At 30.0% G+C, this 22,487-nt stretch overlaps 2 protein-coding genes across 2 annotated transcripts; one reads left to right on the plus strand and one right to left on the minus strand.

Moving 5' to 3' along the window:
- Positions 1–539: 539 nt before the first annotated feature.
- Positions 540–3,350, minus strand: LOC105765610 (probable LRR receptor-like serine/threonine-protein kinase At5g63710). Its single transcript, XM_012584804.1, has 4 exons — positions 2,708–3,350; positions 2,359–2,619; positions 1,420–2,268; positions 540–1,344 (listed from the first exon to the last, which is right to left on the minus strand). Exons 1-4 carry the CDS (start codon positions 3,144–3,146, stop codon positions 863–865), a joined length of 2,031 nt encoding a protein of 676 aa, XP_012440258.1. The 5' UTR covers positions 3,147–3,350; the 3' UTR covers positions 540–862.
- A 9,993-nt stretch (positions 3,351–13,343) lies between these two features.
- LOC105765611 (40S ribosomal protein S13) lies at positions 13,344–15,411 on the plus strand. Its single transcript, XM_012584805.2, has 5 exons — positions 13,344–13,472; positions 13,604–13,676; positions 13,767–13,905; positions 14,380–14,566; positions 15,121–15,411. Exons 1-5 carry the CDS (start codon positions 13,450–13,452, stop codon positions 15,152–15,154), a joined length of 456 nt encoding a protein of 151 aa, XP_012440259.1. The 5' UTR covers positions 13,344–13,449; the 3' UTR covers positions 15,155–15,411.
- Positions 15,412–22,487: the final 7,076 nt, after the last annotated feature.

Consider the following 22,487-nt stretch of genomic DNA (forward strand, 5'->3'; position numbering starts at 1 on the left):
ATTGATAGTCATTCGGTCCGGTTTAAGTAGGTTCGAGTTTAAATTATTTAACTTTGACTTAATTTGATTAGTTTTACAGTTTAAAATAGATTATTTAGACACGTTAAGTTGAGACAAATTTATACCTATTTTTTTTTTAGGTTCAAATATTGGCTTCATTTAGTCTATGAACACTTTTACTTTCAAGTGCCGATTATATCGACCATACCAAATAACGTAGATTCATGAGACTTAAAGGTGTAAATGAGACACTAGTGCTCGCGAAATTATTCGCGTTCAATTTAAAAAAATTCAAATTCAATATAGTAATTATTGAACCGAGTTCGAACAGCTAGAGCTATTAGTCAAGTTGAATTTGAGTTTACTAATACTCAACTCGAATAGCTCACAAGCTTTATCGAACTTTTCATATTTTTAACCCTTAATATATATAATCCAAAGCTCAATTCTCAAGTCGAGCTCAAGCTTGAGTACAAAAATTGATAAATAAACTCAATAAAATTCGATCTCAAGTAACTCGATTATATCTAGAGTCAAACTAAAACTTAAACATAGATATTTAATTGAACTTGAACTGAGTATCAAGCTACAAATTTCAAGTTTGACTCAGGCCTGCTCGGTTACACCCTAAAAAATATCAGTATAACATATAAAGCTTACTTTCAAGCACAAAATTAAAAGAGTGAATTAAAAAAGCCTAGAAATAAATTCTTCGATAACAAAATAAAAATAGCGTTTACGAGGTTGAATTCACATGAACAAAATTCACAAAAGCATAAGTCCTTAGCAAAAGGACACAAATTTAAAGCATGCCCCATTCATGCCTCAGTGAGTAGTTAAGTGACAACATCATCATCACCATTTAAGGACGGCCATTGCAGTTACCCAATTCTTGGACCACTTCCTCCATTGATGGTCTTTCTATAGGACATTCATGAGCGCAAAGCCATGCTATTCTTGCTAGTTTAGCCGCTTCGTGTTCAAAGAACCGACCGTGAAGGTTCGGGTCTATGAAATCTTGGTACTTACGAGTTTCAGCTCCTAAACGTACCGAGCTGGTCACCTTTTGTTTACCCGAAAGGAGTTGGAGAACGAGTGTCCCGAACGCGTAAACGTCACTCTTCTCGGTGAAACGACCCGTGTTGGCATATTCGGGTGCGAGATAACCCATGGCAGCACTGGCTTTGAGTGAACCAAAGACAATGTCAATGGTGAGGATGTTGTGTAAGCCGGAATCTGAAAGTAGGGGTTTAAACCGGTGGTCGACGAGCACTTTCTCGGCTGATATGTTTTGGTGAACGAGAGCCGGTTTGTTTACTTTGTATTCATGCAAGTATGCTATCCCTGTTCCAACAAACAAGTCTAGTTAGCTAATAGGAACCGCTTAAAACAAGGCAAAAAACATAACTGGAGACCAACCTTTGGCTATGCCTTTAACAATGGAAACTCTAGTAGACCAATCTAGGACCTTGCCGTCACCATCCTTTACGTCGAGATACTGTAGCAAATTTCCGTTAGGGATGAAATCATAAACGAGGAAGCACCCACCGCGTGCTTTTGAGCAACAAAATCCTCTTAACCGGACTACATTCTCGTGTTTCAACGATGCTAAAACATTCAATCCTTTCAAGAACTCGGAATCATCTGATTTACAACTAGTTTTACTAATGCTTTTAATCACAACAGCTGATCCATCTCTAAGGAACCCTTTATATGTAGCAGCAAAGTTACTTTTTCCCAACAAATTCGACTCCGAAAAGTACTGTGTTGCAGTCTCTATTTCTTCTAAATTGAACCTAAAACTTTGCAACACATCTTGTGTGAAGCCATTGAAGTTCCTACTACCATCTAAAGGATCCCAACCATTAGTGTATTCGAGGCTAACGAGTGGCGAACCTTTCTTCCTGTCCCCCTCCTTGGCTTCAGGCTCTTCGAATGAGGTACCGAGCTTCGGTTTTCGGTTACGGTATTGTTTGAATGTGAGTAACCCTATGGCTGATAATGCAACTGTGACAACAACTAGGCCGACGAGAATCGGACCCTTTCGAGATTTCAACGGCTTAGAACACTGAGATTGTTCACAAGGCAACCTTAGATTTGCTGTCTCTGGTATTTCTCTAGACATACCAGTTACCCCTTGTCCATATGCTTCAGGTCTGGTTGGATTAGTTTGATAAGAGGTATTACATGGTTCAAGTGATGCAAAACCAGACCCACATAAACCCAGATTGTTTTGAAACAGGAATCCATCATTCAATCTCTTGAGAGCTTATAGATCAAAACAACAAGAACACAAAATCAAACACAGTTCATGTTTTTGTCATAAAAAGAACAAGATAGAAGAACAAAGATTATTACCAAGAGGAACATTGCCTGAAAGTGAATTGTTCCTTATATCAAGAACTTCGAGCAATGGAGCATCAGCTAGTTTTGTTGGGATTGAACCGAAGAGATCATTAAAGCTCAAATCAAGCCTTATTAAAGTACCCAAATCTCCTAAACTTGCAGGGATTGCACCAGTGAGTTGATTTGATTGTAAAGCAAGAACATTAAGCTTCTTTAAAGAACCAAACTGTGTTGGTATGCTCCCAGTTAACTGGTTATAACACAGCTGCAACACTACATTCACCCAAAAAAAAAGCTCAAAAATCTCAACAAAAAAAAAACCCAATGCTAAATACAAAAAACAAAACGTATTAGCACTAACCTCGCAAGCTATCCATCTGAGCAATCTCCGGTGGGATCTCACCGGATAGATTATTCATATTAAGATACAAATCGGCGAGTTGAGTCAAGTTAGCTATTTCTCTCGGTACTTCACCGTATAAAGAGTTGTAATGCAAGTAAAGACCGGTCAAGTGCTTAAGCTCAGCAATGACGGGTGAGATTTTTCCGGACAATCCTTTGCCTTGTAAGGAAATGTTGGCTACTTGGCCTTGTTCGTTACACGCTAAGCCTTCAAAAGAACAAGGGTCACCCTTAGTGGTCCATGAAGTTAAGTATTGATTATCAGGGTCTAAAGCGGCTTTGATATCCATTAAAGCTCTTAGCTCACTAGTGTTTGAACTGAAACAACATTGGATTGTGAAGAGAAGAAAGAAGAAGAAGAAGAAGAAGAAGAAGAGAGGATATGGCATGGAACTCATTGTTGTTTGGTTCTGGTCTATTGGATTCCCTTACAGGTATAATAAATGGTGGGAGAAAATGGGTGGTCACTGAGTCATTATGAACGAACTCGGTTTTCAAGTCACAGTGTGTTTAGGACAAAGGGAAGGGACAAAGACGCAGAGATGTCCATGTTTTTGTTTCGGTAAAGAAGAGGGGTAATGCTTAAAAAGTGAGTTTAGAAAATTCAACCAAGAAAATGAAAGGAAAAAGAAAAGGTTAAAATAGGCTTATAAATTTAAAATTTAGTCTCTCTACTTATATTCATAGGAATTTAGTCTCTATATTTTTTAGATTTTAAAATCCAGACCCCATTGTTAATGTCATCTTAAAATTGTTCTATAAAATTTGTTTGTGTCGTGTTTTAAAATTAAAAAAAACTTACTTAGTAATCATGTGACAAAAAAAAAGTTTTAAGGAATCTAAATTTAATAGTGAAATTTTAATGTTGTTAACAATTATACTTACATTTTAATTTTGAAAGGTAGAAAGACTAAATTGTTGAAATATATACTTGAATTCCAAATATGATAAAATATAAGGACTTAAAGCACATTATTTTTCATACTTAAAATTTCTTTCTATGTTCAAATTAATTTTCTTTTGTTCTAATTAGTATCCGATTTTGGCTTTCATCATACATTTAAGTCTTTTTAACTTTAAAATGTGATAACGTGTACCAATCAAGTTGTTACACGTGACATGTACATTTAGTTGAAGATGTAGTATGTGTGTCACATGTAATAACTACTTCATATCCTCCCATTTTAACAATGTTACAAAAGAAAAAATTAAGAGAAAAGTTAAATTCAACATCAATTTAAAAAAAATCTAAATACCAGTTTGAGCATTGAAATTAAACTTAAGGACCAGGAGTTATATTTTACCCAAGAAATAAAAAAAACAGAGAGGGAGGGGATAAAGATTATGACGGACAGTTGGATTGATTGGTCTTTTTAAGCGAGCAGTGAAGAATAAATAATGGGCAGAGTTGCAGGGTAGGGTTTCTTGCTTCTTGTGATAAAAGGAGACTTTGGTTGACCATTTTCACTACATTCCTTTCCCGTTTTCTCTTTGGGTTAATTTATCTTTTTTATTAAATTAATATATTATTTGATACTTAAATTTAGGTTTAATATTTAATTTGATACACAAATTTTTATTTCTTTCAATTTGATATTTAATTATATTATTAGGAAGTTTTTATATTTTTATATAGGATCAATAAAGAAACTCGCAAAAGATGAGATTTGAATTTATAATACTATAATTTTAAATTTTAAATTTTATTATTTCAAATAAAACTTTATTTAACTTCTACTTAAACATTTAATAAATATATATTTTAAAAAATCTAATCGGCAATTATAGATACCAATTGAATAAGTGCACTAATGACTAAACCACACTATTGTTTGTGCGAGTATTTTTTTAATCGAAATGGCACTACCATACAACTTTCAAATAATAATAATAGCATGGTGAAGCATTTTATTTTAATTCCTAGCATTACGTCCACACGTGAAACCTATAGATCTTAGATTAAATCAAGGAAGTAATAATTATTACCTAACAAATATGCCTAATTTTCAAAAGGCTATTTATATGGGGTTTTTTAAATTCAAACTAGAAGAAATTCTGAATAAATCAATTTCAATTTTAGATTCAATATAATAACTTTTAAATTGTTTTCGTTTTAATTTTATGATTTATAGAGATTAATTTTTTCAGGTTAATAGTTGTCGTTTGCAACAATACGTCTTTTAAGTTATTCAGCTAAATTAGAACTAAAAAATTAACGTAATTAAATCGACTTTAAATCAATCGATTAATTGACTTTAATTATTGAACTTAAATAATATATATTTAAAAATATATTAAATAAAATCGATATAAAAATTTAATAAAATAACCAACAAAACTAATCTCATAAGCAACCAAAATCACTGAGAGATTCCTCTCAATTCCTCTCAATGCCCGCTTCACTTATTGGTGTGCGCATGAAACTTTAAACTGAGAGAGTTGAACAAGTACGTATGCCACGTGGTCGTACATGGATGGTCTGTTACGCTACTAATGGGAGGAATAGCCGTTATGTCCCCGGAGCCCGGAGGATTGGAATTCGAAATTTGAATTTCTAGGATCTCATGAGATACTCGTACCGTAAGACCATTTCCACTTCCCCCTGATTTTGAACATGAGATCCAATCATGTTAAAAGACAATCTGATCAAGAAGAAAAGTGGAACTGACCGGTGGGTGAAAACCGCAGTTGATAAAATAACAAATTCAAAATAATAAATTAATAAATGTAAGAGATTGCCTTAACCAAAAAAAAAGAGGTAATAATATTATAATAAGAAAGGTCAGAATCTGACATGCACCCCCACTCCTTCGCTTCTACCTTTTCTACCCCTTGGATTAGTTTTTTTTTTAATACAAAGAAATGACATATATTTTACAAGATTACATTTAAATCCTTCAACCCTAATAAATTGGCCTCTAAAAGTACTGTGAAAACTTTCTTACTAAGAATAATATTGTTTTTTTCCATTTTTATTAAAAACTGAAAAAAATTATCTTTGCACATATTAAATTAAATAGTAAATTAGTCTCTTTTTTTGTTAAAACTTTCGTCTATTTCTACTATTAAAAACTTGCATTGCTGACAGAATCACTAGATAGTTACACGTTGCGTGCCATCATACCTCATTCTGACATACAAAAAATGCTTTTTAATAGTAGAAATTGATGACTTTTTTAAACAGAACGATCAATTTACTCTTTGATCTAGCGTACATAGATTAATTTATTCATTTTTAAATAAAAAATAAAATATAATCTACCTCATAATATAAACAACTCCATTATATTAAAATTTAATTTTAATTTCACTCGCCAAAGATAATTTACTTTTGTATGCATTTGATGTTTTTGTAATTGGAGAGTAGGACCCAAATTATGGTGATGGGTGTAAAGGGACAGACATCGTAGCCTGCCCCGGCAAGCATTATTCTTGTACGAAGTACAAACCATATAGAAAATGTTAAAATATGTTTCAAGTCATTGTAATTTTATATATTTGAAATTTAGTCCTTTTATTTTTGTTTCAAATAGTTTAATCTTTTTACTTTTTACCCAAGTTCAAAAGTAAACAATGTTAAAATTGTTCGGTTAAAGACAAGTTGATTGCAACGATTTTTTGTTGTCTAATGGCTACTAAGTGAGGTAATTTCAAAAAGTAATAGCATAAAATTTAATAAAAGAATTTCAAAGGTGGTACCTAAAATTTGAAATCCAATAAGTAGAGAGGTTAAATCTAGAGAAATAAAAATAAAAGACTAAATTCCAAATGTATGAAAAGTATTTGGACTTAAAGCATATTTTAACCTATAATAAAATATAAAAGAGGGCAAAATTTAAAATTTGCCATTGTTTTAGTGGGAGTAGCAAAGAAACTTTAATTTATTTTTCTTTTGTGTGGGTAAGCTTTGATCTTTCGTTAAAGAGAAATTTTTATTTTTGCCTTTTAAATAGTAAAATTTGGTTTAATTTTTTAATTGTTAGTTAAATGGATAATTTGCAATTGTATCCCTTCTAAAAATAATTTAATTTGAATTCTTATAAGACAAAATTTTAACTTTGGCCTCTCTAGTATTAGAATTTTACATTAACACTCGATCTAAAATTTTTAACTTCGTCCTTGATCACCACTGTCAAATCAAAGGGAAGAAGAACATGAAAGGGAAAAAATACAAAAAGTGGAGGACCACATTAGTAATTAGCAAGTGGATGTTGGAAGCTAGCAATACGTCAGGTATCACAGGATTCACAAAATGCTAACATGGGATATGTATATAATTTTATTTATTTCCATTTTTTTTTACCAAAATTGCAACAACAAAAAATGATGGCATTTAATATATTATATGTATAGTATAAAGTAATGATGTTTGAATAAAATAGTTGATTAAGGTATCAATTTGAATAATGATATTAAACTGATTGGACCGAAATCGATTGAATCAGGTTATTATTTTTTCAATTTTAATAATTTTTAATTAGACCGCTCGGAGTAGTAATAAGTCATGATTTAACTTTGAACAAATAAAATTTTGTTTTTTTGTTCATTTAATTTTGTTTAGATTGTTCGTGTTCAATTAATCAAAGAAAAACAATCGATTGACTCAATTAATAAAAATTAAAAAACCGACTTAAGCAATCAATCCATAATTTATTTAACTAATTGACCAACTAAGGTCTTAATTAATGTATTGGAGCCAACTTAACATTCTTCAGTTCAACCAATTAAACTGATTAGATCTTTTCTCCTATTGTTTCTTTCAAAGCATTATTTGGTTTAAGGTTTTGATTAAATTGATTAATCCGGTTGTGAAAATTTATAACCGATAATAGGTTGAATTAACTCATTTTAATTGTCTACAAAATCAAATTAATTATCATATTTAATTAACCTGATCAAACTCGCTAAAAACGATCGATGAAATTGATTTGAATCGACTTTTGCTTCTAAATAACACAAATAAAATATAAAATAAAAGAAACTAAAATTAAACTAACAGATTATAAAAAAAGAAATTCAACTAACAACAATCAAATTGTCTAAGTTTGTTAGTTAAGTAAAAAACCCAACAACATATAAAATCAGAATACAATGATACAAATGTTGATTTTGAAACCAAAAAAGAAAAGTAAAAAATCGAAGTGTTCATCATTATCCAATTAACCCCAAAAAATATAGATAGAATAATTGAGCATCGGATGCCTTTGTGTTGTCTCTAAAATTTCCCTATATCAACCACAAAAAAGGTTGGATTCTTCATTTAGGTTACCATGTAGCAGTTAGGATACCCAAAAATAAAAAAACCATAAAGTGTGGTTTTTTACAGTAGAATATTTAGGATTGCACAAAAATGCATGAAAAAAAGAAGAGGTAAAAAAAACAGAGTGTAATATTATATGGAAGTGATGCTGCTTTTTAGGCAAAAACAGATATGTTGGGGGTGTTGTGGAATCTGGTTCTGTTCCGGTCTATTCTAGACCAAAACGGTGCTGTGGGCTATGGAGTTTGTGGTGTTCCCGAAACCTTCTTTTTCCATTTTTATTTTATGAGCTTTTATTTGTTCCACGTTCTGCTGTGGGCTTCGGGAGGGGGGTCTCTAATGCATGCACAGCATGCTGCATCAAAGTGTTTTGAAAGCTTTTTTTGATTACTTGGTAGAGAGGGACAGATAAAGCAGAAAAATGGCACTGTTTAGTTTCAGATAAGAAGCTAAAAAATTGTTTTAGTGATTGGAGATAAATCATGGAGTTAAAAGATAATTTGCTTATTCTTATTTTGAAAATTTTTAAGTAATGTGAGATTTAAATAAACTAATTACATTGTAAACTGTTTAGGGATATCACGGTAACTACAAGTATTTAGCAAGTTTTTCTAATATAAATACGAGATTAAATAATTTAGTCCTTATACTATTAGAAAAAGTTAAATTTCAATAGGATTAATATTTACTTTTTATTATAGCTAATAATTTAAAATATTTTATATTTATGCAAATGAAATATATTACTATTTTAACTTTATCTTATTTTTTAATAATAGAAAGGTTGAATTGATATATTTAATAATTGAGGGACTTATATATATGCATGTAGCTGGGAACTTTAAAGATAATTGCATAATGTCAACATCAAATTGAGGAGAATCTCCTTTGGTAGAGGAGATGAGAAAAAAAAAAGTTTGTGTAAAGCTACCTTGGTGACTATAGGAAACCACCAAACCAAAAAGAATTTGGCAAAAGAAACTTGTTGTGTGCATGAAGTTCCCTTTGATGTCAAATCAAATCCCACTTTTTTTTAGGGTGGTACTGGTACAAGTTAAATTGCAAAGAATGCACATTTACCATAAAAAAACAAAAACAAAAAAACAAAATACCCTAAATTTAAATGGTTAAGCTTATTTACCAAAAGGTTATATGGGGTGGACTATACTTGTAGTTTTGTAGCAAATAGATAGACAGGCAGAACAAGGAAACATGTAAAATTTATGGGTCTTATTGCATAAGTGAAACTTTTGTGGCAAAAGAGTATGGGTTCATGGCTTTAATTTAAAGTGTGATGTGCCTTTTTTTGGGTAGCTTTTGCGAGACCTTTAGCACACCAAAGTAGCTTTTGTTCTCTTTGTTGGATCCTTACATTCAAGCAATCAAGTCCTATAGCCATGTCGAGGGAGGGTTGATTTTTCCGGAAGAAGGATTTGAAGCGTGGTCCACTCAACAAGGGCGGCACTAAAGGGAGCTGATAGTGGTTGAGACCCTAAAATGAGAATGTGATATTTTTTCATTTAGATTTTATAAAATTATAAATTAGCTTTCTTCCTTAAAATAATAAATGCTTAAAAATGCGGTCAGTTCAGTAGTGTAAGAGAACCTCATCAGATCAGATCGTACGTGATGCGTAGCCACATACTAGAAAAATATAAGTATTTATGCTTGGTAGGATTTGAGCTCATATTGTGAACGCTTGTGAACAACTATACTACCACTTGGGCCTTACAATAAGAACAAAGCTCACTTTCTTTAGTAGGTGACCATCCTAACGAGATGCTTTCACTCTGTTAAACTCGTCACCTCTTAAGATTGTTTCACCAAAAAGTTGAAAGACAAAACTCTAGCCGAAAACAATATTGAAATTCATTGACAAACAACATTCTGAAGACTTCTTTCGAAAGAGTCAATATTCCCTCAACAATTCATAAAACTTAAAATCCTCCATTACAAAATACCTCAAACTACGTAGATAAATCTCTCTTAACCCGATAAATATGATTACGAGGATTTAAACATGAGTTTCTCATCCTTACGATAACAAAACCGCAACCACTTCAATTGAATGTTGAATAACAGATATGCATTTGATATAAATATCTTCTGTTTTCTAAAAAAAAGTTGATCATAATTACGAAAAATCATAACTAATGCCAACAAATAAGTAGGTATCAAACACATATTTGGAGTATTTATAATTGTAGGCAACAAAAAATAACAGTAATGCTTATCTGATAGCAGAATAGAGTGTAGGCTACAAAGGATCCTAGCATGGAAAAAGCCACATACTCCACATACCTATTATGTATTGGGGACACAAATTACCTAGCTTTAGGGCAAGTTAACCAAGGTAATTAAAATATTAATTTATATAATTTGCTAAAATCAACTATTCTTTTGTAATTTAGTAGGTAAGTTGGGTTAGGTTTAGTACATTAGGTGGGTTTTTTTTCTTTCTAAATTTTAAATATTTTTGTAATAATTTGATCCAATTCACTTCTTAATTATTTCATGTTAAGTTTAGATTTTATATTTTAATAAATTGAGTTTTATATTATGGTTTTGGATATAATTAATTGGTAATATGGCAAAGCATTATTCATAAACATTCTAAAAAATTTAATTTTACAAGTAAATAAAATAATCAATAATTCTTATATAGTTTCTTTAAAATGGTTTTTATCAAATACTTTCAAGTTGTTTTCACTATTTTATGTTAATTAAAATTAATTACAATTTAACTAAAATAAGAGTTAGTTCAATTAACCGAAAAATAATAAAGTTTTTATGTGCCATGCTTGTAAGTCATTATATTATTTTATCACGTGTAATTATTTATTGTATATTTAAATTTTAATTAGAGGTACATTTCTTATTAGTATATATTTTTTAATAAATTGTATTAGATTTTGGGAAACACGATTCTGAAATTGAAAATTGGAAAAAGAAAAGCCAACTTGACGTTGATCGAAGATATTGCTGGTCGAAGATGATGCCGGAGGCCATGGTTCATGGTGGTGGTTGGTTTTTTTTTTTGGGGGGGGGGGGGAATGATGAGTTTTAAAGAAAATAATGATTTTTTCTAAAGTTATATATTTACATAATTTTGTTTTAATTTATTATTTTATTTACATTATTATAGTTAAGTAATTTTCTATGATATATTCTTAAATTTATTTTAAATTAAAAGATAACTTAGTTTTTGATTGTGATGCTATTTCAATTATTCAACTTCTTAACAATTTTATTTGATATATATGAAATTGCCTGATCGGATGTGCCGTGTTGGCCTTGGAAGGAGATGAGTGAGGTTTGGGCCTGGCCCATGAGAAACGGTGGATCTTGTAGTAATGGGCCTAATAAACATGAATCTTTAGCCCAAAACGAAAATATTTATTACATATACTAATATATGAATGTATTTGAGAAGTCCTTCTATGATAAGGACCTAATCAGATTATGTATTCTATTAAAATTAATCAATTTAGTCTCAATACTATTAAAAAGAGTCAAATAAGGCCTAATTGGAATGGAGTTAACATTTCTTGTTTAACGGAGTTAATATTTTTAAAGTTTTATAGTTTTATAAATGAAATATTTTGTTTGAAATTGACTTGCAATTGAAAAATAAATAAATTTCAAGATAATTTTTATACAATAAATGTTAATTATGGTGCAATTTAGACTTATTTGATTTTTTAATGGTATAGAGACTAAATTAATCCATTTAATAATGGAGAGACTAATTTGATCCCGTTCCTATAATACTTTAATTTATTAAATATATATTATCATTCGTTTCAACAACAAAAAGAAATTGCAAGTAGTTTAGACTTAAATTCCGTACGAAACAAAGATCTAAAAAAAACCAGTCACCAATACAAAGACTCAAAGTTCGACATATTTAAATTTGGATATGGATAAACTAAGATCAAACATTACCGAGTAAAATTTCTATTCCCACTAAACACTTTAGTTATTATTCACTACTGTGCATCGTCGACCTAAAATCACCAAGGGGAGGAAGCCATCGTGGTTGCCTATCCACTGCAAAACTCGTCCCGTTGCGGCAACACAACTCTCATTGGAAGGGCCCGAAATTGGAGGAAGCATCGGCTCAAAGATGTGCTAGATAAAATAAGAGTTGCTTTGACTGCTCGAAGTGTTGCTTGATATATGATCATCGGTTGTTTGTTCTAATCATGCAAGTGCATTGTATTGCCCGATCAACTAAGTCACTAAATATGTCTGCATTCCTTTTCTGGTCATCTAATTTTAAAAAAAATATAATTTAGGTATTAATATTTGTATTTATTTCTATTTTAGTCACCCGTTGTTAAATTGATAACGGAAGTGAAGATGTAGTTTTTTATAATTGGTATAATAGCCATATTTAGTTCACAAGACTTACACATTCTAACAAATTCTATCAATCGATCATAAATTCATATTCATTAAAAACATAAATAATTAAATTCATATTCATATTTAGGGGTTGAAATTAAATTATATATTTTTACGATTGTAAAATGTAATTTCACCATTTTAATAGGTTATATATTTATAATGTTTAAAGGACTAAATCAAATTTTATCATTTCTAAGAGGCCAAAGTAAAAGTTTATTATTACTAATTTAAAATTTTATAAATTATAATAGGTCTAAATAGAATATTTTTCATTTTAAGGAGTCCGGACTTATTGCCAGCTCCTTGGCTCCATCCCTACCTCCAATACCGTTGATCTTGTCCTTGACCTAATTGGACCATGATTCTTTGGAATTATCTTGTCCATCAAGACATGGCGTGTCAGCTTCTACAGCATTTGATTTCGTCGACGATGCAAGTGAGGTTGTGATGTCGCCCATAACGGAATGGATTGAAACAACCATGATCATTGAGATCAAACAATGACCAAAGCAATTTTTGCCAATTTTGTTTTTTGGGTTTATGTAATAAAAAAAAAAAAGCAAGGAGAAAGTAATGAATTGATTTATTTATGTTTTATTTTGTTATGAAAATGATTTTATGACTAAATTCACTAAATATAAAAAGATTAAATTTATTAAATTATTTAGAATTAAGATCAAATTAGTAGAATATATAAGTGTTGTAGACTAAATATAGTATTATACCAATTAAAAAAGTCCTTGTCATCACTTCCTTTATCAATTTAATAGTGGTAACCAGAATAGTAATGAATACAAACGTTAGTCTTAAATTGAAAACTTTTAAAGTTTGGTGACCGAAACAGTGGTACGGGAATAGTTGGGTGACCATTTGTACAATTACCCCTTTTTTGCCAAAAATTCTCTGTAAATATAAAATGGAAAACCCCGCATAAAAGAGAAAGATAGGGTTTGCGCTTGCGCCTCGTTTCCAACTGCCCAGTTCAAAACTTTAGCGGCAAAGAGAGAAATCTCGCCACCACCGCCGCCGCCATGGGTCGCATGCACAGCCGCGGGTCTCTCTCTCTCTCTCTCTCTCTCTCTCTCTATATATATATATATATATATATATATATATGTGTACACACACACACTCGTATTTCTACGTATACTTAGCTAAATACTAACATTTCCTTCATTGTTGCAGCAAGGGTATTTCTGCCTCAGCTCTACCTTATAAGAGAACTCCACCAAGCTGGCTCAAGATCTCTTCTCAAGATGTGAGTCCTTAAATCCCCGTTTCAATTTCCTTTCTGACAGAAATGCCCCATGAAAAATTTACTTATTATTCGATACGTAAATCTGTTTAGGTCGAGGAGAACATTTGCAAATTTGCAAAAAAGGGCTTGACCCCATCTCAGATCGGTGTCATTCTTCGTGACTCTCATGGCATTGCTCAGGTTAAGAGCGTTACTGGAAGCAAAATCTTGCGTATCCTCAAGGCTCACGGTAATATGTAAATATAAAATATATAGGGTTAATTGCAACAAATATTCGCCCGAATTCTAAATTGATCTCGAAACAATCTAATTGATCTCGTTTATTAGTTTAGCTGTCCGTGTAGGCTAGCATATTTAAAATAGATCATCAAATTCTTATGACATAGACCTCAGTATCAATATCCTATCAATTGGTTCGTTGATTAGTTTAGCTGTCCTTGTAGGCGATAAATGGTAGCTTGAATTTGATATCGAGCATGTTTAAGATGGTTGATTGAATTCTTATTACATAGATGGCATGGATTTTTCTTGTTAAAATAGGCTATTGGTTGGCGTGGATGTTTTAATCTTACAAAATTAAAATTCTGATTAGAACAATGTTTTAGCTGTAAAATGTTCACTGATTACCTTAAGTTCTAAAACTAAATCATAAAGGTTGTGGGGTTTATTTTGATGTATTGTTATTTTTTTTTGTTTTTGAAAGGTCTTGCCCCTGAAATTCCCGAGGATTTATACCACCTTATTAAGAAAGCTGTTGCGATCCGCAAGCATTTGGAGAGAAACAGGAAGGATAAGGATTCCAAGTTTAGGTTGATTCTTGTCGAGAGCAGGATTCACAGGCTTGCTCGTTACTACAAGAAAACAAAGAAGCTTCCACCTGTCTGGAAATAGTAAGTCTATGCATCGGTTCGTAGCTTCATACTTGTGTTCTTATCTAAGACTGATCATTGTTGCAATTAATGTCTAGTTAGTGAACTTATATTGTTTGGTTTCTTCCTTGATGCGTGTTTTGTTTTGTCTTGCCATGCGATGCAGTACGTTATGACGGTATTAAGTTATTACCGTATTTGCATAATCCCATTACAAAATGGCTGTTCATGTAGTTGGTTTTATATTGTGATTTTCAATGAAATGAATACCCTGCTTGATTTGTTCTCTGCAATATATGATGGGTTTATTGTGGGCTGCTCGAATCCATTTCTAAGGTCGGAGTTGAGGGGAATCGTTAGAACATATTGCATGTTTGGTTTAGTAAACGATATGGTTTACATTGTCTTTTTTTAAATACGTAAGCCCCTGCATTAGATTGTGTTGTAATTTTGCTTCGGTGCACTGTTTTTTATTACAGATGACCAAGTCTGTCTATTGGTCTATGCCCTTCCCATTTGTATGTTTCTTTTTTCATTGATTTGTTGCAATATTGATTCAACTTATCGATATGCAGTGAGTCTACGACTGCCAGCACCCTCGTTGCTTAGATTTTGCATGTGGATAGTGCAGTTCGGGGTAACTTGGTGGTTCAATCCAGATGCTCCGAGCGAGTTAGATTGTGTTTCTTTTTCTGTTCTGTTGAGATGTCCTGTTGCAAGACTTCATTAATGGATGTTTAAGAATTTTGTTGTCTGAAAAGAGAGTTTAGAGCTCATTTTTCTTTTGATTTTACTTGATTTTTGTTGGCACCAAAATGTATCACCTCTTTCTCATTGGACTTTAATTTAATCATTTTGTCTTTGAATTTTTTGAATTTATTAAATTGTATTATTTTCGAAATCTAATATGATTAACATATAATTGCACGTGTAATACCATGTTTGCATACTACTCAAAAAGAAGAAGAAGATGGATAATAGATTTAACGAGTTGGCCTTAATATTGAAATTTTGAAATACGAAAAATGTAGTTATTACTAATAATTGAATTGAAGAATATGCACTAAATCTATATCAAAATTTTATCCAACGGATTTAATTATTATTGTTTAGTTGAGAAATTTCAAAATTTGAGAAATCTAAAACTAAAATCGATGAATTTTGAAATTGATTTAGTTAAAATATATAAATTAAGGTCACAATTTATCTAAAATGGATTAATAATAACATTTGACAGTACAGTAGTGAGTAAATAAATAAAGTTGGTCTACTGTTTCTAAAAAATAAATAAATCTTGATCTGCTGATTTCAAAATTTTAGTATAAACAATAATTATGGCATTTCTCCCAGAACCCGACAAGCGCAATCGGCCATCCTCATCAATGCCTATGCTTTGAATCTGATAAAATTACGGCTACAACAAATTTTAGTTCTCCGATTGAATTGAACTTCTCTAACCTGAGTTTTTTTATGTATCCGGTTATAGTCGTACAGTTTTCTCGCATAAATTTCTACATTCCCTTCTTGGGATTGTCTTGTTTATCCCATTTCTGTGAAAAAAACCCCTTGCAGCTTCAAATCAACGGATGCTGAAGAGATGGAACAAGTTACCAATAGCAGTCATCAGCATCGGTCGCAACAGTAAGCTACCTTATGATTTTTGTCTGTCAATCCTTATGCCTTTTTTTTTTAATTAACCTAAAAATTTTAATTAATTACGTAAATGACTCTTTTTTTTTATAAAATACAGAAATGACCTAAAATTTACTATACAAGTTGGTGGAGCCAAAGTGTTTGGCGCCACCAACATGCCACGTCAGCAATCGAGATAAAAAAGATCAATTTTTTGGTTGAGCTATATAAAATAGTGCCACCTGTATAAATATTGAAAAAATACTATAATTTCTGAAAACATGGAGGGGGGCTTTAAATAAATTTTCTTTCTTTTAGTAGAGCCAAATAATTTAACACCACCAATTTCCAACATCTCCACCAGTTTCCAAATAACTTGTTTATAATATTTTAAATTTATATTTTTTATGGAGCCATTCCAAATGACGCCACTAGTTCATTTAAATCCTTTTTTTCTTTTTATTATTATTTTTAATATAATTTTTGGAGGAGTCATAGTTCTTTTAAACACATTTTTAAAAAATTTGTTTATGTTATGAATATATTATTAAGTGGATGTCCATCATGATCGAGATAATGTTTTAATGTACTTTAAATTCTAATAGTTATTAGAATTAGATCTCTAATTCTTTTATACTTCTTATGCCTATAAATAGAGACTCGATGAAGTATTGTAATAATCTTTTTTATCATATTTTATTTGTTCTTTATTCTCTCCATCTCTCTTTAATTTATAACAGTTTATTATTTATTTTGTTATTTGTTCTTTATTATCTCCATCTCTCTTTATTTGTTTTATAATATTTTTAAAAATAAATCTACTTTTTAGAAAAACAAATAATTTTTTAAAAAAGGGTTTAAATGAATTGGTAATGCCATTTATAATGGGCTCCACCAAAAATATAAATTTAAAATATTATAAACAAATAATAATAATAACATAAAAGGGACAAAAAATGTTTTTATTTGTTTTTTAAAAGCATATTTACTTTTTAAAATAAAAGCCTTGAGATGATAAAAAATTTAAATATAAAAAATATTATAAAAATAATAAACAAATTAAAAAAGTATTTAAATGAATTATGACCCCACCAAAAATTATATAAAATAATAGTAAACATATTTTTTTAAAAAGAAAAATTATTTAAATGAATTAATGATCCCAATTAAAATGGCTCCACCCAAAAAATATAAAATTAAAACATTATAAACAAATAATAAAAACAAAGGAGATGACAAAAAAAAAAAAGGTGGTAGAGATGTTGGAAACTGGTGCCAAATTATTTGGCTACATAGAAAAAGAAAAATTTGTTTAAAATCTCTCATTTTTAAAAATTGTAGTATTTTCTTGATATTTATATAAATGATGTCATTTAACATGGCTCCACCAAAAAATTAATTTTTTTATCTTGGTTGTTGGCGTGGCATGTTGGTGGCGCCAAACAATTTAAGGCAATTTCTGTATTTTATTAAAAAAATGGATCATTTAGATAATTAATTAAATTTTTTAGATTAGTTTTATAAAAAAAAAAAGCCTCCATACGCAGGTAATTCATTTTAAGGCAAAGAGTTGGACTAAAAGCATGTGTTGCTTTTTAAATGATTTTGTGCCAAATACCCTCATCTTTGTTGTATATTAATACTTAAATTACTCCTAATTGGATATGAATTTTATTATTATTTTTTAATAAGAATTTGAGTTGATTCGATTAAATCCGTTTATTAATAATTAAGTTCTGGTTCATGGTTGATACAAAATTCAATTAATTAGTATTGATTTTGAACTAAACTCGAATTTGGGTTAAGATTTTCAATAATAATTTTAATGTTGAGTCTCTTAGCTCAACCGTGACCGTCGTGGCAACGCAACCAGTTGTCATCGACAAGGACTGCAACTTTATTGTAAAAGTTCAACATCAGTGGGTACTTTGGTTTGGATCGAGAAAAGGTAGAGGGATTGGGAGGACGTTTGAACTGATCGGATCAATCAGACCAGGAATTGGTCGAATACTAATCTAGAGAAAGATTTTGAAACGATTAGATCAGGAATTGATACGAACTAGTTAAACCGTTTTTTTAAATTTTATTAAAAAATTATGGACTTCATCACTCCCATAAGAAATGGGGTATTTATGTTAAAAAATCATATTTTATTGTATATTAATACTTGATTTTGTGCCAAATACCTATAATTTCATAATTTATTGTATATTGAGAATTAGTATAAACCATGAATGGACTAAAAATCGATTAAATTAGGTTTTTAAAATTTTAATAATTTTTAATTGAATTGATTTGACCGATAAACTAATGACCTAATCAATTTGATCATCGATTCGATTTAAAACCATTGAGAGAATTTATTCACGTTGCAATAACTCTCCCAAATACTAAATTTGAATTTTATTACTACTCACATAAAGAAATGGAGGACTTAATTATGATTTTATACTAAGGAAACAATTTCTTGCATAATTAAAATTAAAATTTGAATTATAAAAAATGTTGAAAAGGAAGGCGAAAATTGATCAATCACACTTGTTTTGATTCGATATTTAATCATAATTTATTTATTTATTAAATAAAAATTAAAATAGAATGTGATTATAACTATTTCAGGTCTTCTATTTTTCTTTTTCTTTATCTAATCCCTGTTGATAACGATACAGATTGCCCTTGTTGATAAGATACAGACTGTGCATGGTTTGTTGGTTCGCTAATTAGTATTTCAGTACAGTGGGGAAATTTATTAAAATAATATAAATTAAATTAAATCTCGAAAATAAATTAAAAATTTAGTCCTTAATTTTATTTCTAAACAATTTAATATATTTAGTCCTCACCGTCTGCATATTATCAATTTGATTATTATTTTAAATTTTCAAAATTTATAATTATAAAATATTACAAATTTAAAAATAAGAAAATTATCAACTCAACCGTTTTTATCAATTAAAATAAAATTATAAAACTAAAAAATATGAAGAAATTAAAAAAAAAAAAACCAAGATGGTGGCTTAGAAAATGGGGTGCTAAATATTATTTACTAGGTGAAAACAACACGGCTGATACTTTTATTGGCTTTTACCAATGCCCTGTTGGACTGGAAATTGAACTTTGATTCATCTGAAAAGAAATTCTCAAAATGGCAGCATTTCAAAATTTAGGATAGTAGTAAAATTTAACACGCGGATCTTAAGCGGTTCGTGTAACACCCCTTACCCGTAGTTGACACCGAAATAGGGTACGAGGCATTACCAGAACACATACGCTTGTAAACGTATTTAACCGAGTTATAAATTTCATCTAAATTAAAATTTTCAAAATTATTAACATGCTTTTATAATTTTTCATAATATATCCTCAAAATATAATGATCATAATAATTAGGGCCTACGAGACCCGATACATACTCATGCAATTTAATGCTTCATTTCCATTTCATTCAATTCGCAATTTCTCATGCTCACAATTTAAATCATATCATTAGCAATTTTCATTTAATTCACGTACAATTCAATGTCATTAAGTTCAACACTAATACGTATTTACCATTTAATTCAACGTCTATCGATTATACCATTCATTAACACATTTATGAAAATTCTAAATTTTGCAATGAAAATATCACTTTAGCTTAAATAACAACTTCATCCTTGTATAAATACACTACCACTTATCCATTTCCTTTAATTCTTTTGGGCCAATTTGTCATTTACCATCCTTAATCAAATTAGGGAACGATTACGGAAAATTGAGTACTTCACTTTCACCTTGCCATAGTATAACTATGGTCTTACGTATGATTACTTATCACTTGTCCCTAATCAGATAAGTATAGCTAGGCTATCACTTATCACTTTGTCACTTGATCAGATAAGTGTAGCTAAAGCTACCACTTATCACTTTGTCACCACTTATCATTTGTTCCTGATCAGATAAGTGTAGCTAAAGCTACCACTTATCACTTTGTCACTTGATCAGATAAGTGTAGCTAAAGCTACCACTTATCACTTTGTTACTTGATCAGAAGTACTCAAATCCGGCGTTCCGCTTAATTTGATCATTTATTTGGTTTTCGCATTTTTATTTTCTTCTCATTTCATCAATAAATAAATATTTCATCATATATTATATAATTCATGAAATTAACATTTAATCATTAAATTTCAGCCATATGAACTTACCAGGCTAATTTGAAGAAATACCAAGATACAAGGGCATTTTGGTAATTTTCCATTTTCTCGATTTTCTACCCGATCTTGATCTAAATTAATTTTTAATTTAATAAAACAACTCATTTCATGCAATTTGGTCATTTTTGACATTTTTCTAAAAATTGCTTCTAAAGTTTGACTTTTATTCAATTTAGTCCTCGAGCCCAAATCATGCAAATTAACCATTTGTAATGTAAATCCATGCTAGCATAATATTCATACATTTATTTTTCTCCTCCTCCTCTCCATTCCACATCCTTAATTTATATAGCATGCTTATAAGTAACATTATCTATAATTTCACTATTTTCTTGTAAATTTATTCAAAGCTGTCCATTTGAGTCATAGTCACTAAATTATTTATATCTTGAGCTATAGAAATAAAAATTAAGATCCATTAATTTTTCCTGAAATTAGACTCACATACCTTCTTTCCATAAAATTTTCAGAATTTTTGGTTTGGCCAAATAGTACAGTTTATTCTTTAAATTTCCCCTGTTTCGCTGTCTGACAGTTCCGACCACTCTTCACTAAAAATGAATTATCTAATTGTACAGAATTTGGATGATGTTTCCATTTAATTCCTTTGAAAATAGACTCATCAAGGATTCTAAGAATATAAAATTTATCCCATAATTATTTTTTTACAATTTTTAATGATTTTCCAAAGTCAGAACAGGGGAACTCGAAATCATTCTGACTTTGTCTCACAAAATTTATAATATCTCACGATTTTCAATTCCATTGCTTACACCATTTATTGTATGAGAAACTAGACTCAATAAGCTTTAATTTGATATTTTATTCATCTTCTAATTTAATTCCCACAATTTTTGGTGATTTTTCAAAGTTAGACCACTGCTGCTATCCAAAACTGTTTCTTATAACTTATTTTACAATTTAATTCTAACTAAGTTTACTTACTTTCCTAACTCAATTCATACTTCTTTTCTATTCAAATTCCATCCAAACTCAAATTTAACTATTAAATTTACAGAAAATTTTCCTAATTTTGAATTTTCCTCAATTTAGTCCCTACAACATAAGATTTATAGCTTACTTTTCAATTTAATCCTTTTATCAATTCTAGCTTGAAATTCATTCAATTAAGTCCCTAATTCATGTTTTTGTTCAACATAAACTATACTTGAGAACTCATAAACTTTCAATATGTCAACTTAGTTTCATCAAAACTTTATTCTAAAGCTTCTAAAATATCAAAATTAAAAGAAAAGGACTTGATTGACTTACCAAAATAAGCCCCAAGCTTCAAATCTCTAATTTCCCCTTGTTCTTTTCTTTCCCTTATTTTCGTTGTTTCTTCTCTGTAACTTTCTTCTTCTTTTTTTTTTTTTACTTTATGTCTTATATATATATAGTTAATAATAATAAATATCTATTTAATAAACAATATAAATATTACATTTGTACATTTACATATTATTACACATGTGTTTTATCATTACCATCCATTTCTCATATTTTAATTTATTTCATAATATAATAACAATAATATTAATAATAACAATAATAATAAAAAATAAAATGTCATTTAAAAATCCAATTAAAATATTAATAAACTAATATTTATTTATTTATTTCTCTTTCTTCTAATTGACCATTTTGCCCTTTAGATCTTTTAAAATTCCATCCTTGAGTCATCACTTAATTTGGTAAAATTATAATTTAGTCCCTCATAATTCTTCATCTATTCAATTTGGTCCCAATCCATCCATTTTCCTTAGTTTCTAGATTATTCCACCCTTAAAATATTTACACTATTGGTCCTTCAAGATTTTCATGTTTACACTTTAACCCCTCAACTTTTGAGTATTTAGTCTTGAGTAACAAAACTTTTCTCACTTTTACGATTTGATCCTTTCTTGAATTAATATGTTATAATATACTTCCCAATATTGCCATAACTCAAAATTACCCCTTTTTAGCACTTTATTTCCTCATTTTATTATATCAGAGATATTATCTTACTTTCCTTACTGTAGAAAATTTTGGGGTATTACAGTTCGGGTCGGGTCGGTCCGATTCAGGTTAAAACGACGTCGTTTGGGGCTAAAGGATGCCGACCAAAACGG

Source organism: Gossypium raimondii, chromosome 12 (genome assembly GCF_025698545.1).
Source record: "Gossypium raimondii isolate GPD5lz chromosome 12, ASM2569854v1, whole genome shotgun sequence".
In the NCBI taxonomy this organism is placed as follows: Eukaryota; Viridiplantae; Streptophyta; class Magnoliopsida; order Malvales; family Malvaceae; genus Gossypium; species Gossypium raimondii.